The sequence below is a fragment of the Carlito syrichta genome, unplaced genomic scaffold, assembly GCF_000164805.1.
Source record: "Carlito syrichta isolate Samal-C Ts95f unplaced genomic scaffold, Tarsius_syrichta-2.0.1 Scaffold302327, whole genome shotgun sequence".
NCBI lineage: Eukaryota > Metazoa > Chordata > Mammalia > Primates > Tarsiidae > Carlito > Carlito syrichta.
In genome coordinates, this window is record NW_007246423.1 from 314,891 (window position 1) to 331,875 (window position 16,985).

At 39.0% G+C, this 16,985-nt stretch overlaps 1 protein-coding gene across 1 annotated transcript in view; it reads right to left on the reverse strand.

The window, feature by feature from the left end:
• Positions 1 to 14,323, reverse strand: part of CUBN (cubilin) — a 313,379-nt gene extending 299,056 nt beyond the window's left edge. Inside the window, exons 1-7 of the mRNA XM_008056348.2 lie at positions 14,164 to 14,323; positions 13,662 to 13,791; positions 12,380 to 12,475; positions 11,120 to 11,158; positions 8,761 to 8,862; positions 7,979 to 8,082; positions 326 to 452 (exon numbers count right to left, since the gene is read on the reverse strand). Of these exons, the coding sequence (XP_008054539.1) occupies positions 326 to 452; positions 7,979 to 8,082; positions 8,761 to 8,862; positions 11,120 to 11,158; positions 12,380 to 12,475; positions 13,662 to 13,791; positions 14,164 to 14,276 (711 nt within the window). The 5' untranslated portion in view covers positions 14,277 to 14,323. The remainder of the gene's footprint in view (positions 1 to 325; positions 453 to 7,978; positions 8,083 to 8,760; positions 8,863 to 11,119; positions 11,159 to 12,379; positions 12,476 to 13,661; positions 13,792 to 14,163) is intronic.
• Between the last annotated feature and the right edge of the window lie 2,662 nt (positions 14,324 to 16,985).

The following is a 16,985-nucleotide window of genomic DNA, read 5'->3' on the forward strand; positions in this document are numbered from 1 at the left end:
GGCTGATTTTTTGATTTATTGTAGAGATGAGGTCTCGCTGCCCAGGCGGGTCTCGAACCCGCGGGCTCAGGCAAGCCACTCACCTCAGTCTCCAAAAGGCGCGGGATTACAGGCTGAGCCACCGAGCCCGGCTCATATTGACATCTTAACCTCTGGGTCCAGTTTTTAACATCTCCCGTCTCCCCTCCCCGCCTGTGCCCTGCGTCTGTGCAAAAAGTGACCTCACCTATGTAGCTCCGGACAGTGTTCTGATCTAGTCGGCACAGGGTGAGGAAGTAATAACCATTGCTCTCTGCAAGGAGGCACATTTGGGGAAGGGACCCACCTCTCCAGCTTGTTCTCGGGCTAAATCCTCACAGATGCCGTGGACACAGCGCACCATTGAGCCCCCTTCACAGTCATTGTATTTGGATGCACATTGGGGTCCATACGTCTCAGGAGAACAGTGACAGCTGTTAGTTACACAAGAGCGCAATGTCAGGGCTTGTGCTTCAAGCCAGTACCTGTCTCTTAACATCAATAAGAAAAATAATTTAAATTGTAAATCAACGATGTTAACATGAAATCATAAACCAGCAATGCAGATTTACTGGCTGGAGTCTTGGAAGAGAATCACTCTGCTCTCCTCCAAGGGGTGTTATCTTCACAAATATACTGTCAGAGAATCACAACTTACTATCTGGTATGCCTAGCACCATAAATTCTTCTGCTATCAGGTCATCAGATAGCACTTTCAAAGGTCAGATGTCTATAAATAAAGGTGATGGAGTTAATTCAAGAAGGTAAAGGGAGAAATCAGGAAGTCCATTCATCAACTGTCCAGTCGGACCAGTCAAGTAAGCACAGGCAAACTTGACCAAACTGATAACCGCTAATGCTTTCTAGGATTATATAACCCCACGCACAGTCTGATGTCCACAACTCATAATCTCTGATAATCACTACTATATTACAAAGGGCAATATATCTTCTATCTATAAGAGATGTGGGGCAAGCTTCTTGGGTCCCCTCCTGCTCTGGGAGCTTTTTTGTCCCCTCAATAAATCCTGCTTTCAAAAAAAAAAAGAGAGAGAGAGAGATGGTCAACATAGCAATATTTTTCTCAGGCACATTTTAATTAACAATAAAATGTGACAGCTATCATATAATACTTAAGCTAGCAGTAGGTGTTTTGTTACTAGAAGATTTCAGTCTAATAATAATCAAATAAGCAAGGTTATTTTAAGCCATTGCGATTCTTAAAGTTGCTTTAGGTTTATGTCTGCACAAACATAAACACAAGCAGCTCAAAGGGGAATTTTTACATCACGAGCATGGGAGTCAGGGAAAAGGAAGGATAGAGGGATCACAGAAGCCTATCCCTACGCACATCTGACGGAGTGGGAGAGCCAGGCCCAGAGGTCACTGTTTGCCAAACTTAAGCAGCATTGGCAGAAAAAGCCCTCCTGAGGGGAAATGACCACCGATGCCAGGAACAGGGAGTGCTTGCCTCCTATGCCTGCAATCATGAACTCGTTTCTAAGTGTTCTGGAAAAGGGGCCATTCTAGGAGGTAAAGAAGCTCTTTGAATGATACAGATTGACATACAAGAAGTTCAGTAATGGATGACAGTGTGTGAAGAACAGTGTGGGAAATGAGTTTGCCCGCTTGAGAATCATTAACAGTCATACTCCAGGATTTGGCATGCCCATGGTGGGCTTGAAACAACTGCTAGGGTAGCACCTTTTAGTAGTTTCTAAGGAAGAGGAGATTAATGAATGTGACCAAAGATGGAGAGTAAGGATGTGATGAACACCATCTGTGTACTCACATATAGGGGGTCCAGACTTAGCAAATAAAAATATAGGGCACCCAGCTAAACTTGAATTCCAAATGAACGAATATTTATGGTATAAGTAGGTCTCATGCAATTCACATCACTATATATTTATATAAAAGCTGTTCCATTAATAAATCACATTTCTGAGCATTCCAAAGTTATCTTTCTTATTAAGACAAGGTCATAGATGAATAACAATAACTGATTAAACTTAAGGAGAAATTTAATAATTAATTCATAGCTATTTATCTTCCCCTCATTAACTCTCCACTTTCCTTCTATTGTTTCCTTTCCTCTTCTCTCTCCCATCCTTACATTGCATATTCTTTAAAAGAATTGAATTAGACTCTTGGGGTTTAATAAAAACATTAGGACATTTCATATACAGATTTAAGCATTTGATCCAGGAGGCTTCACTGCTAAGTCTATTTCGCTACCATCTCCCCCAAAACCTGCCCAAAAAATGTTTTTAAAAATCTTTAAGTCCTCGGCCTCTCAAAGTGCTGGGATTACAATCTTTAAGCTAACAATTACTAGTTTCTAAGTCTATTTTCTATGTTTGAGAGATCTCAGTGTTTGCGAACCCCTGGGACAAGGCTGCCCACGTTTAAATCCTGATCCTTCCTATGAACTGCTCACCTGTCTTAAAAAAAAAAAAAATCAAACTCTAATCTCATCCAGAAATACCCTCATAGACATACCCAGAAATAATGTTTAGCCAAATATTTGGGCACCCAATGAACTGGTTATGTAGATATATAAAATTAACCACCACACTCATATAAATGAAATCATACAATATTTGTCCTTTTGTCTGGCTTAGCATAGTATTTTTTTTTTTTTTTTTGAGTTGGAGTCTCACTCTGTCACCTAGACTGGAGTGCAATGGCCACTCCTGGCCACCGCAGCCTCGACCTGCTGCGCTCTGGCGATCCTTCCGCCTCAGCCTTCCAAGTAGCCGGAACGACAGGCGTGCGCTACCACACCCAGCTAATTTTTTATTTATTGTAGAAATGAGGTCTCGCCAAGTTGCCCAGGCGGGTCTCAAACCCGTGGGTTCAGGCAATCCACTCACCTCGGCCTCCCAAAGTGTTGGGATTACAGGCTGAGCCACCGAGCCCGGTCTTAGCATAGTATTTTAGTGATTTATCCACGTCAGTGTGCTAACTCCCTCTGCTTCAGTTTCTTATACAATAATAGTGGCAATCTATGAGCACTGTGTTCATATTGCTGTCTAAAGGCACTTTCCCTGTAGGAAATACTCTGAAAATTATCTTTATCTTCTCACTGAGTACTTGACTATTGGAAAATGACTTAAGGCTTGAGAGATTATAGTTCATGGACCTGTAGTTAAATTCTCTCTTTCCCTCTCTCTTCCTTTTCCTTTGCTATTGTCACTAGGAGATGAGTAGATGTTCATCCTATACTCTTCTCTAAACAGCTACAAAGTACACTTCTTTCATTTAAGTTTAGATAATATGAGAAGAAAAAGAAATGGAGGAAGGAAGCCAAGTTAACTGTAGACTTCCTAGCTGTGCTCCTTAGAGACAGGTATTAATCCCAGTTTACAGACTTGCATTGCCCACAACCACAGAGTTATTAGTTGGCAGAAGATGAATGGAAACCTAGGTCTGTTTGACTACTGCACTGCTGTTTTTCCATGCTACATTCCAATATTCTGAAAGGTAGAGTTAGTATGAAGACTGTATTTCTTGTGTCAATTTCATATAACAGTGTTTATATGCAAAATATAATCGGAAGGTAACTTGACATGGCCTTTAAAAAAAAAGTAATTACTTTTATACCCCTAAGTGAAAATAAAAGGTATATATGGTATTTTTTAAACTTACTTCAATTTCTGCCCTAGTTATTAGTTACTAATTATGCAGAAGTTATTTTTGTAATGACCTTCTATCCCCAATTTGGTTCCAAAAGAACACAGGCTTTTCTTTGAAATCACTGCAAGTCCATTTGGTGATTGAGAAGAGGTCAAATATACTTCCATAGTCATAGTTTAACTTGTGTTAGAGTCCATGGTTCAATACTAATTTCACTGACTAACTGAAAGAGGTAATAAGCTTAATACCTAACTACCACCTGAGCTAAAACCAGATTATCCTCATTGTTTAAGGTCTGCATGTAAAATTCACCAACGATATGGATATGGATGAAACGATATGGATGAAAATAAATAAAATAAAATATACTAATCATCATCACGTTTCTGAAGAATCAAATAAACTAAACTTTTAAAAAATAATGGCTTCTAGATCTAAGTATACAACATATAACATCCATGCATGGCAAGTTCGAATCCCAAGGGCTATCTTAAATCCAAAGTAAGCAGGGGAAAAATAAGAATACATTATTCAGAAAAAAGAGAAAATGAGAGCATCGAGAAATGGCAAACTATCATTCTTTAGTGTCTGAAGCATTTGGGATCAAGATTTAAAGCCATACGATTCAGTGGAAACATAATGTTTTTTCTTCCTCTACAGTGATTATTCTAAAAAAGAATTGTTAAGAGAAATTCTCCTATCAAACAAGGCTTCCAAATAACTCATATTTGCATCTTTTCAAAGGCCATTACAATGATTAATTCTGTTAAATAAAAACTCGTTTTTTCTCCCCACATAAAGAAACCGAAGAAGGCTCCGAAATCCACAGTGAACTTTGCCTGCTATAAGCATATTTTTGTAGGTCCAGATTATTCAGTGGCCAAGTTTTCTTTTAGCAAATGTGAGTTGAAGTTTCCCAGAGGGTTTTCTAGCTTCCGCAAGGATGTTGATTAACAAGGATTTAACCTCACAGAATTACCAGAACTCAAGAAAATATCGAAATGTTCAGTTTCATTACACGCAGATTCCACAAAGCAAGAATTTAATCTTATGCCCCTGCGCTTCTTCTCATTTTATTTTTTTCTTTCAAAAATTTGCCATCATATGCCTAAATTAGGATATTTAAGACACAATTAACTAGGATTTATGAGGTTTTTAAAACTATTCCCATATCAAGAAGAAGAAATCCGATTTAAATGTTCTCTCTATTGTCCTCCAGCAAATCTGTGAAGGGCAGAGATGAGAAATCAGATCATTTCCAAGGTCTTTAGCACAAGGAATCCATGTGTTTTCTTGCTTTCTTTTAGAAGAAGGTACAAGAGGGAATTCAGTACCACTCTTACAAAGCTGAATCTGCTATTTAGAAACACAGCCTTCAACCAATAAATGGTTCTCTCTCTCTCTTTCCCTTTCTGTCTTTCTCTCTGTGTATGTGTATGTCTCTCTGTATCTCTCTCTCTCTGCCTTTCTGTTATCTTTCTGTTTTATCTCTCTCTGTCTCTCTCTCTGTATATGTATGTCTCTCACTGTCTCCTTTCTGCCTCTCTGTCTTTCTCTTGTCTTTCTGTTTCTCTCTCTTTTTCTGTATAGGTATGTCTCTTCCTGTCTCTCTCTCTGTCTTTCTCTTGTCTTTGTTTTTTCTCTCTCTTGCTCTTTGTCTCTCTCTGTGTTTCTCTCTCTGTGTGTGTCTATGTCTCTGTCTCTCTGTCTCAGTGTCTCGCTCTCTCTCTGCATCTGAACAAAAAAACTCTAAACCCTGACATGCTACAAATACCAAAGTGCCTTTTCTGTTTCCTATTTTGCATGGTAAAAAATAATGTGCTAAAAATAACAACAACTTTGGCTTGGTTTCCGGATCTTATCCCATTTGTATATATTTGTCACTCTAATAGTCCACAAGACCCCACAAGACAGTGATGATAATGAAAGACCAGGAGTGAAATCTAATCTCCAGGACATTCCTAGATATGGGGAAGGTCAGAAAGTATAAGGGCTAGGAGTCAGGACAATTACCACTGTCATCTCTAAATAGCAATTCCCCTTGATAAATGCCCATAAACAGAAATCAGGAGATAATGTGCTAAATGAAAGATTAGATCTGCATTCTGAAATCAGTATAGTCTTGAATGTTTATAAAAGTAGGGGCAGGGGGTTTGTTTAAATGAAAAACAAAGTCCTGAAAGTAAAAGTTTCTTTAATAATATAATATCAAATTTAAGGCAGACGTGGTTAATTTTGGTTTTATACAATGATAGGACTTGTAGACAGAAGTTTGAGTTATTTGAGTTTATAACCTGAAATGAGCGAAAGCTTTAAAGATCAAAAGAACAAAAGGATCAATTAAATGGGAAAAAGGGATCATGACTGCTTCTTCTTCTTCTTCTTCTTCTTTTTTTCCTGGAAATAGTATGTTAGCCATAACAGGGATAAAAACAAAATTACTGCACTCATTTTTGATGGAAAGACCAGAATGGACATTGCTATTAGGGAATTAAAGAACAAGATGTCAGAGACACTAGTAAGAGGGTAAATGATTACTCTTTAATCCAGTGAGATTCTACCCCAGAGAACTGAAAGAATCTATTCATACCATAACAGAATTAATTTCTTAACCTTTTAAAAATCACGAGAATACAGGAGACCGGCTAACATGTGGGGAAAGACAATGTCTAGTCTAAAACGTGATTTTAATAAACGATACAAAAGTAAACTTGATGTTGATGTGCCCTTAATTTTTGAACTTGATTGTTAAAAAGGTAACATACGAGCCAGCACAGCTTTGATGATCAATATTCCTAGAGTATGATGGGAACACATCATGCCTAACTCAGCTTGGTAAGGGAAAGAAGGTTTCCTGGAGAAGGTGCTGTCTGAGCTGAGCAGGAGAATGCTGTGGACAAGACGTTTGACCAAATTAGTCAGAAGAGAAGACACACCTGTATGATGCTTGTGGTCAGGGACCCTGTGGGCTAATGGAATAAATGCCATGAGACTTATTTCAGTCATTGAACTGACTCACTGAACCACAGTTCAGTCTTGATCTTGTTGTGGTCAACATTTTGACATAGCGTTGAAGGAGCTATCCTTACTCAAGCTATAGGCTTGTTAACAGGCAGAAGAGTCCCTTTTCTACTTGAAATCGATCAATGGCTGCCCCTTCAATGCTCTGGCTCTTACTAGTCCTTCAGCTCATCTGGCATCTGCCATCCTTCCTCTCTGTGCTCATCAAGCAGCCTTCTTCCCTTTTCTCAGGGATGCCAGAGAAAGGATTTCTTCATGAGGTGGGAGTAGAAGACACATGAGCTTTTCTTCATCCAACTAAAAACAGGTCTATATATATATTAAATAAGAGCCACATACTTCCTCAAGGAGTACCTCATTTTGAAGGTAATATTGATAGTTAAGTTTGGATGCACTAGGGGTACCCCCTGAAAAAAACCAGAATTATTTTTTGGAGGGCGAGCCTTTTATATAGTACAGATTTCCCATGCTACATAAATGTTCTAGGAACCCATCAGCATCAGTGTACTAGCTGGCATTGTCGTGAGAAGCTGTGTTCAGCTTCAGTACATTTCTTCTGGAGATTCTGTGCACACATTTGCCCATTTCATGATGGGTAATTTATGAGTCCACACCAGGCTGAGTGTTCAGCAGTTTTTGACCAAAAATGGCACAATCCCTGTGCCCCACCCTTCCTGGTCACCCAATCTCACCCTAACCAACATTTTTTGTTTCCTCAGATGAAAGAAATCCTCAAAGGGAAATGTTTTGCCAATATGGAAGAGGTGAAACAAAAAATGGCAGAAGTATTAAAAGGCATCAAAATCATTCGGTTTAAAAGCTGCTTTGAGCAGTGGAAAAAGCTTCTCGATAGGTGTATTGCATTACATGGAGAGTACTCTGAAGGTGACTGAAGTTTAAACATGTAAAAATAAATGTACCCTTTTTAATAATAAATTACGGGTTTCATGGGGTTCCCCCTCATAACTATGGGATGTTTTAGTCTTTCAAAAATGCACTGGACATGTCTCTTATTCTCTAAATTTTAATTCTATTAAATGATGCAGTTGGTAGTGGAAACCTATCACTGTGCTGTTGGGATATAAAAAGAAGTGCACTGAGCCACTCAATTATCTAAAACAATCAATTGCTTTTGTCTAACATGTCAAATGTGTGTGCACTAGTTTGGGGAAACTAATTTTCAACTAACTCAAATGTCAGGGAGGCCTCTGCAAAAAAGAGTTTTACTGTTTCATAAGGGACAAATAAAGTGACATAAAGATTTTTTTAAATGCACTTGATTTTTTTTTTTTAAAGTTACCTGTAACTTCCCACTGTATTTATACACGTGGCTCCATTCTGGCAGCTCAACAGTGTTCCTGAGTAAATTTCACACTCATTAACATCAGCAGAGCAGAGAGGACCCTGTAGTCATGTGAAGAACAAAGTCAGGTGCCAAATACACAGAGGTATCTGGGGCCAATATTAATCTGGTTTGTTTAAGGATTTACACATGGGCCGTAAATAAGTCCTCAGTAAAGCCAAATATAATAATACTAATATTAATTAACTACTAATAATATCAACCTCCTGTTATCTTTCCTCTAGAACTAAGATATGACCCAAAAAAGCTCTTCATAAGAGCACAGCAGTCCCAGGAAGAGAATCCCAATCCAAACGAATTATCATTTCACAATGGTGCTATGTCTGGGAATATTTACTTAACATTTTTTTAATGTGCATGCTAGGAACATTTTTCACCATTACTGAGAAAGGCAAGAAAATTTGCATAGGTATGTCAAGACTAACTCAGCACTTTCCAGTGCTGAACAATTTAAATAATTGTTAACAGAAATACTGTGTTCTTGTATGTAGTTATTCAGTCAAGTGAATCCCTCCTTAAGATAGCTTAGGATTCAGTGGGATATATAATCATACTTGCCTTTGTTTGGATTTGGGCCTACATGGTATAATTTATTCTGATTTGGGAGGCCTCAAAAACCCTAGAAACTTTGGATCGAGAATTAAATATGCCTGAATGATTCCAAGGAAACCACAGATCCTGACTCACCCTCATTTTTAACCAAAGACCAAGTGACTCACCTTCCACTGTGAGGGACAGATACAAAAAAAGGAATCATGCAGATTGAGGCAGGTTCCACCATTCTGGCAGGGATTGCTGCTGCAAACCTTTTTGTCAACTGTCTGAAACAAAGACAGGAGAGTCAATGAGATGACGGTGTTTTCAAATCTGCAGTAATGAAAGCCATGTTTCAGTGCAGATGTGTATGTAAGATTGCATTCTACTACTAGTCAGTGGGGGTCTTCCACCAGACTTTAAATCAATTTCTTATGTTCTGCTTCAAATCAACTATCTTGGGAAACAACAAAAAGTATTTCCATGTATCAGTCCCATTCATGTTCCTTAACTCTTTACATGCTTTCAACCTTGGGTGAGATGAGATATGAGATGAGAAGATGCTCACTTTACTCTCTAGAAAAGTATTGTTCATCTGAAAAACATACCTCAGTGGACAAGAGTAAAGGTGGAAATAATAATGGACAGACCTATTGCACTAAGAAAATAAGATGGAAAATGGAAATTCCAGTCCTTTTACCTGTGATTCATATCTTTGGTTCCTCCAGGGAAGCCTTTGAAATATGATTATCTGCAACTGCTGCCCCTCTTCCCATGGGTTAAGATGACTGAACTCCTTTCACTCCAAGCCCCTTTGTTTGACATGTGGCCAACTAAGATGCACTCTTCACCCTTGTGAAGACCTGACCGCTTTCAGAGTCACAAACAGACCTGCCTTTGTCTACACAGCCTGGAGAACCTTACCCTACGAGATTTTTTAATGCCTTTGGATTCAGAGAAAACTTCTTTAGAGGGGACAGGTGATTATGCAATGAAAACTATTTTATTAGTTTCACCAATAGTCTAATTCTATGTTTTAAAAAGTTAAAATTGGGGCAAACTGTTCAGTATATTTCATACATATTGCATACACATACACACACACACACACACACACACACACACACAGTGACTCAGAGAGAAAAATCAAGTCTGCTTCTTTTGTCTTACAGATAAAATTGAGAGCCAGAGAATAGCCAACTACCTTAGTACCATTGATTTCAAAGTCCATCCTTCAAACTTTGTCATAAATCAGGAGACCATACATCGGGGGTCTCTTTATGAACCCTGCTTTATTCCATTATTTTATTTGCCTATCTTTGTGCTAGTACCACAATTAGCTTCTCCATCAAAGGATACTATTAAGAACATTAATTCTCTGTTGTACAAAAGCATCACTGTCTGGAGAGTGAAAACTCAAAAGCCTATAGAGGTCCAATCAGGAAATGAAGTCAGCCTTCAGAGGAAGACAATACGAAGTGTCAGGGACTGCAGTAGCCAGAGAACACTTGCTGTATCCAAAAGCATGAAGACATGCACATTTGAAAATCATTAAACACTCTTCCTGAGGGATGAGGGAGGGAGAACAGTCTGAACTCATTTTGACCATGGCCTCCAGTTCTTGACTTTTGGTAAGAATAATAAAGCACTCTAGGAGACTGAAAACTCTAGCACTGTGTCATGTTCCACAGCACTACTCTTCGCTCATTTCCATCCACTCAACTACTTTCTTTTTAGAAAGTAGCTCTAGAAAGCAGTTTTAGATGACAGTTGAGGAATCGATATATTTTCAAAGTCGAGAAAAAGAATGCACGAACTTGTTCACAAAGCACCAAAAGTAGAGGCCAACGCTTGAAGCATAATCAAAACAGATCAAGAACATGACAGTAGGGATTCTTCACCTAGAAGACTTTTTTTCAGAATTTTAAATATGGACAGACTCTGTGCATTTCTCTGCATAAGAAGTGATGGCTTCCATGAAAGATTTGAAAAGGCCAGCCACCTATCACAGGGATGAAAAGGTGAAACTTACATAGACCAGTTTATAAGCAAGTAGCAAAGTGATAGAACATTTGCTCTAAGAAATTGTTCAGATTTAATTGCCAGCAAATGTAGTTTTAAGAACATTTGGAATATTGGGTGATACATCTCAAACTTCAGAGCTTAATGTCAGAGAGGGTACAATTCAAAACTGTGCCAGAATCAGCAAATTGGGTCATCACTAGATGACTAAGCATAGCACACGTGAGCCTACTGCAAGGCAGTTGAAGGGTAACCATAGGAGAGGGTTCACAAGACCTGTGAACTCAGGGTCAAGAGACCTCACATGCTCAGTGATCTTGGGTTGGTCACTCATCTCTCTTAGACTCGGGTTCCTCAACTGCATCCTGGGAAGCGTAAACTGGGACGAAAATTAAATTATGGGAAAAAGCAAGTCCCTGAAATTAATGTTCTGTTCACCCTCAAAAAAGAATTGCAGCTTTATCAGTGATTCTAGTAGATATTCCATGAAAGATGTTAGATATTTAGAAGTTCAGGACTTACCAGTTGTAAGCCTTGAAATTTTCTCTCAAGTTCCACAAGCTGGTCGTGGGGAAGAAAAAGCATCAGTTAGCTGGTTCAAAAGCATTTCACATGTGATGTTATGCCACTGATATATTTTCCGAACATTCTCTGCTAAGGACTCACTTCATCTGTTTGTTCCTGTTTTTATTGCCTTTTGCTTCCTCATCTCTCTCCCCATTCAGGATTCTTCTCCTTTGTATTCCCTTCTATCACATAGTTTTCTTTTCTTTTTAAAAGAGTCAGTATGTTTTTTGTTTTTGTTTTTGTTTTGTTTTGTTTTTGAGTTGGAGTCTCACTCCGTCGTCCAGGCTAGAGTACAGTGGCATGTTCACAGCCATCCCAGCATCAACCAGCTGAGCTCTAGTGATCCTTCCACCTCATCCTTCCAAGTAACCAGAACTACAGGCACGCGCTACCATGCCTGGCTAATTTTTTGATTAATTGTAGAGATGAGGTCTTGCCAAGTTGCCCGGGCTGGTCTCGAACCCACAGACTCAGGCAATCCACTTACCTCAACCTCCCAAAGTGCTGGGATTATAAGCTGAGCCACCCAGTCCTGCCAGGCAGGTATTTTTTAAAAGCACAATCCACTGATAAGTTGACTCATTGTTTCTCTGCACACAGCGACTCTAGGGATTTTTGTCTGTTTGTTTTTGTTTTGTTTTTTGAGTTGGAGTCTCACTCTGTCGCCCAGACTGGAGTGCAGTGGCCACTCCCGGCCACCGCAGCCTCGCCTGCTGGGCTCCAGCGATCCTTCCGCCTCAGCCTTCCAAGTAGCCAGAATTACAGGCATGCGCTACCACACCCGGCTGATTTTTTGATTTATTGTAGAGATGAGGTCTCGCCTGTCCAGGCGGGTCTCGAACCTGCGGACTCAGGCAATCCACTCACCTCAGCCTCCCAAAGGCGTGGGATTACAGGCTGAGCCACCGAGCCCGGCTCGACTCTAGGGATTTTCATAAACGACAGTGATGCAGCCACTTCACCAATAAGAAGGCTGCCATCAGAACTGGAGCAAGCCCTACTCATGCAACAAGCCCCTGTCCGGCGTTTCCTACCTTCTGTCCATCACTTCTGCATCCTCCATTAGCGCTCTGTCTGTTACCAAAAAGTCCATTCTTACAATGCTAAACCTCTAAAGGCAATACAAAGAGCTAGTATGTCTCCTACCAAACGGTTACTTAGAATGCTGAATTAAGGAGAAACAATTGGTTCTTATGATGCGGATGTCACACTTACCTTGGAATTAAGCTGGTGGATTTGGCTAGATATATTTTGAGGCAGACCAATTGTACTCCCTTTTAAATCTGTAATATCATCTTTGTTTTTCTGGATCTAATTTTTAAAAGAAGAACGCTAGTGAGAAAATCATGTCTTTCTTGTAGGAATATAACACAAAACTTGAGCAGTGCTCTATTTTAAGCACTAAGATCTTGCCTATTATTATAAAAACCGAAACAATGCTATGTATAACAAACATTAGGCTAAAATAGCCATGGTATAATTCTACTTACCCTTTTCAGCAACACATTAAGGTATTTTTCCATTTACATTTTTTCTTATAACAACAGTTTAAATCAGACTGCTTAGGTTTTAAATCTAGGCTTAGCCATTATTGTGTGCCCTGGGCAAGTGACTTAATAGCTTCAAGTTTCTTTCACTTCTCTTATAAATGGGGTGATAATAAAGCCCACCTCCTAGGGTAGCTTTGAGGGTCAAATGAGACTGCGCATATAAAGGGCTGAGCACAGTGGAAAGCCACAGTGGCCATAAACAATGTGGCTTCTAACATTATGACTGATATACCAGTGTGATGGAGTAAATATTGACCACTGAAAACATTTACTAAGGCATGAGAATCAGGGACCAATTCTGTTCTGTCACGAAAGTAAATGGGTCACATCTATACCTTTCTCTGGTTCCCCTTCTTTACTTCCCTTGTAGAGTTCAAGTTCTACTCTCTGTACCTTCTCTGGACTTGGGTACATTGCCCTGTGCAATGAGCTACTTTCTGTTAGCATTAATCCGTCTACCCACCATGAACCTGAGGTAATCGTTCTTTTCCAAGAACACGTCTACATGTTATGTTCTCTGTGCTAAAGATTCAAGGTAAACTAGGATGTGGGGCAGGGGGAGTTGAAGACAGGTTGATTAATGGTTATAATACACAGTTAGGTAGAAGAAATAAGACCTACTGTTTGATAGACGAGTAGGTTGAGTATAGTTAACATTAATCTATTGTACAATTGAAAATAGCTACAAGAGAATAATGTGAATGTTTCTAGCATGAAAAAAGATAAATGTTTAAGGTGATGAGTATCCTAATTACCTTGATTTAATCTTTACACATTATATGAATGCATCAAATTATCACATGTATCCCAAGAATATGTACATCTATTACATATCAATAAAAATAATAACTAAAATAAGATGCAAGGTACAGATTAATATAAACCTGTTTAATTCAGTCATTATATATAGATATGCAAAATTGTTTCAAGATATTCCAGCATATTACCTGATGTAAACATTCACTGAAGTCTTCATCATTTAATTTAATTTTTCCCAGGGATCCAGTTCTAAATTCAATGTTTTGGGAAGACCCCGTAAGAAACACTAAATTTCCCCTCTCTGTAGACATCCTAGGCCTATATAATTCAAACCAGAGCATGCATCAGTAATTAGCACATATAATTTTAAAATAAAAACAACAAAGTTTCTCACTGAATAACTACTGACTATATAAATCTTCACTTTGTTATCAACTCAACCAACCTGTCCCTACTTCTCTGCAAATTTCCTGGAGATTTCTCCAGGTAATTGCATAGTTAGATTGTTTGCAAAATTACAAATGAATAATTTCTGTGTAAGAAGGTAATTCCATACATCAGTCTAAGTGTTTTTCCATGTTTGCTTTGTAACATCAAGAAAAATGACATCTTTGTTTATCTGGCTATCTCAGGAAATTGGTGAGGAACTACCGTGTTCCCTCAGCAGGAATGATCTGCGGGTTTACTTACTGTTGGAGATCAGTGCTTCTTTTTTGTCGCTGCAGCTCATGTCCTTCAGCATCACCATTTAATTCAGCAAATGTCAATAAAATAACTAAACTCCAAAGAAAAGATGAGGACATGTCCAACACCAGCCTCCTAGGCTGTCAGATAAAGAGAAGGTCACTCTAGCAACTGAGTGTGGAAGTTTAAAGAATAGCAAACTAGGCAGTTATACTTTGACCCATGGAATACCTGGTAACATTTTCAATTTTTTTCTTCCTAAGGGATGTAAATGATCTTGGATCTTCAGTACTCTTCGACTTAGAAGAGGTCAAAATCTATCTTCAGTGATGCACAACTTAATCATTATCTGTATGACCTTTGAAACAGTAACACGCAGCTTTGAAAACATCCACTAAAACAATCTTTGCTTAAGAAGTAGCCACATTACTTTTTTTTTTTTTTTTTGAGTTGGCGTCTCACTCTGTCACCCAGGCTGGAGTGCCTGGCACACTCATGGCTACTCCAGCATCAATTTGCTGGGCTCCAGTGATCCTTCCAACTCAGCCTTCCAAGTAACCAGAACTACAGGTGCACGCTACTACACCCGGCTAATTTTTGATTTATTGTAGAGACGAGGTCTCGCCAAGTTTCCCAGGCTGGTCTTGAACCAGCGTGCTCAGGCAATCCACTCACCTTGGCCTCCCAAAGTGCTGGGATTACAGGCTGAGCCACTGAACCCAGCCAGATGTAGCCACATTTCAACAAAATTAAACTGGTCACATCTCACCTTTCTCTGTCTCCTCCTTCCTCGTCTCTCTTGTGAAAAACTTTCAGTTCTACCCAGGACTAGGAAAACTGAATATCCACATGCAAAAGAAGCTGGATTCTTACCTTGCATTATATACAAAAATTAATTCAAAAATGAGTCAAAGACCAAGATCTAAAAGCTAAAACTCTTAGATGAAAATATATAGAGAAAAATTCATAACCTTGAATTTGGTAATGAATCCTGGAGTATGACACCAAAAGCACAGGCAGCCAAAAGACAAATTGGACTACATCAAAGTAAAAACATTTGTGGGGCAGGCTTGGTGGCTCAGTCTGTAATTCCAGCACTTTGGGAGGCTGAGGCGAATGAATTGCCTGAGCTCACGGGTTTGAGACTAGCCCGGGCAACTTGGCGAGACTGCGTCTCTACAATAAATAAAAAATTAGCCAAGCATAGTAGCGCGTGTCTGAAGTTTCGGCTACTTGGAAGGCTGAGGCAGGAGGATTGCCAGAGCCCAGCAGATTAATGCTGGGGTGGACGTGTGCGTGCCACTGCACTCCAGCCAGTGTGACAGAGTGAGACTCTGACTCAAAAAACAAAACTAAAAACATTTGTGCATCAAAAAACACTATCAACAGAGTGAAAAGGCAACTACAGAATGAGAGAAAATATTTGCAAATCACACAAACGAGAAAGGATATATTTTCCAGAATATGTAAAGAACTCCCACAACACCAAAAATCAACCAAGTCAATTTGAAAAACTAACAAAGAACCCGAATAGATATTTCTCCAAAGAAGACATAAAAATGGTCAAAAAGACACATGGGAAGATGCTCAACATCAATAATCAAATGTAAACCAAAACCACAAAGAGATACCACTTCACACCTATTCAGATGGCTATTGTTAGAAAAAACAAAAATAGCAAATGTTGGTGAGGGAACATACAGATTATCAGTGGAATGCCCATGGAAAGTTTCAGTACATCAACAGCTGGTTTTGCAGTCAAGATATAGAACATTTCCATCACTCTCAGTGGTTTCCATAGTTTCAACACAAAATCAATGGGGACATTAATCATCCATGCCCTCAAACCATATCATCCAGCTGAAAGGGTGGATAGCCCAGTGTGGAAAGTGGTAGTAGATTCCACAGTCATTCATAGGTCACACAGTGATGGTGAAAAGTAAAAATTCCTGGAGCTGAGACAGGGGGCTTATGGATCTTTGTGAGGGGATGTCACCATTTTCAGGTTATAGCCTAGATGCTGTCTCCTCAGAGAAGCCTGCCCTCGGTACTCACCTGTAAGGGACTTCTCTGTCACTCTGTTGCCCTCTTTTATTCCCCTCACTATTCGTCATTACTTGAAACTACTTTGTTTTTATATTTCTTTACTTTTTTTTCTATCTGTTTTCCTGCTTCAGAATTCAAGTTCTTTGAGGACTACGATCTGTGTCTTCCATGAGCACACAGACAAAATCGGATTTGAGGAATAACTATGAAAGAGTCACAAGAAAAATTTCGAATTACTACCTTTATATTGGTTAATATTCATGCAGTTATGTGGCTCTTTGAGGACAAGAATGATCATGTAACATAGCATGTCATACCTTACCTTGATACAAAATTGTCACTGCTTTTATTTGATTTTAGTAAACCTTCCCAATTTCTCCTATGTAGTCTTCTTATCTGGTTCTTTCACTCAGCATCGTACCTTTGTAATTCATTCATATAGTGTTTATCATTAGTTGCTTCCTTTTTATTATGGAGTAGTAGTTCATTGTATGACAATTCCACTGCTTGCTTGTTAGTTGCTGAACACCTGAGCTGTTTCCAGTTGGTAAAGTGGCTATGGACATTTGTGAATGAGTCTTTGTGACAATATATATATCTCATTGTGGTTTTAACTTATATTTCCTTAATGACTAAAGACGTTGGATATCTTTTCATGTATATTTACCATTGGTCTATCTTCTTTGGTGAACTGTCTGTTCAGATCTTTTGCCTATCTTTGAAAATCGGGTGGTCTTTTTACACAATTTAAGAATTCATATAGTCAGGATACAAGTCTTTTC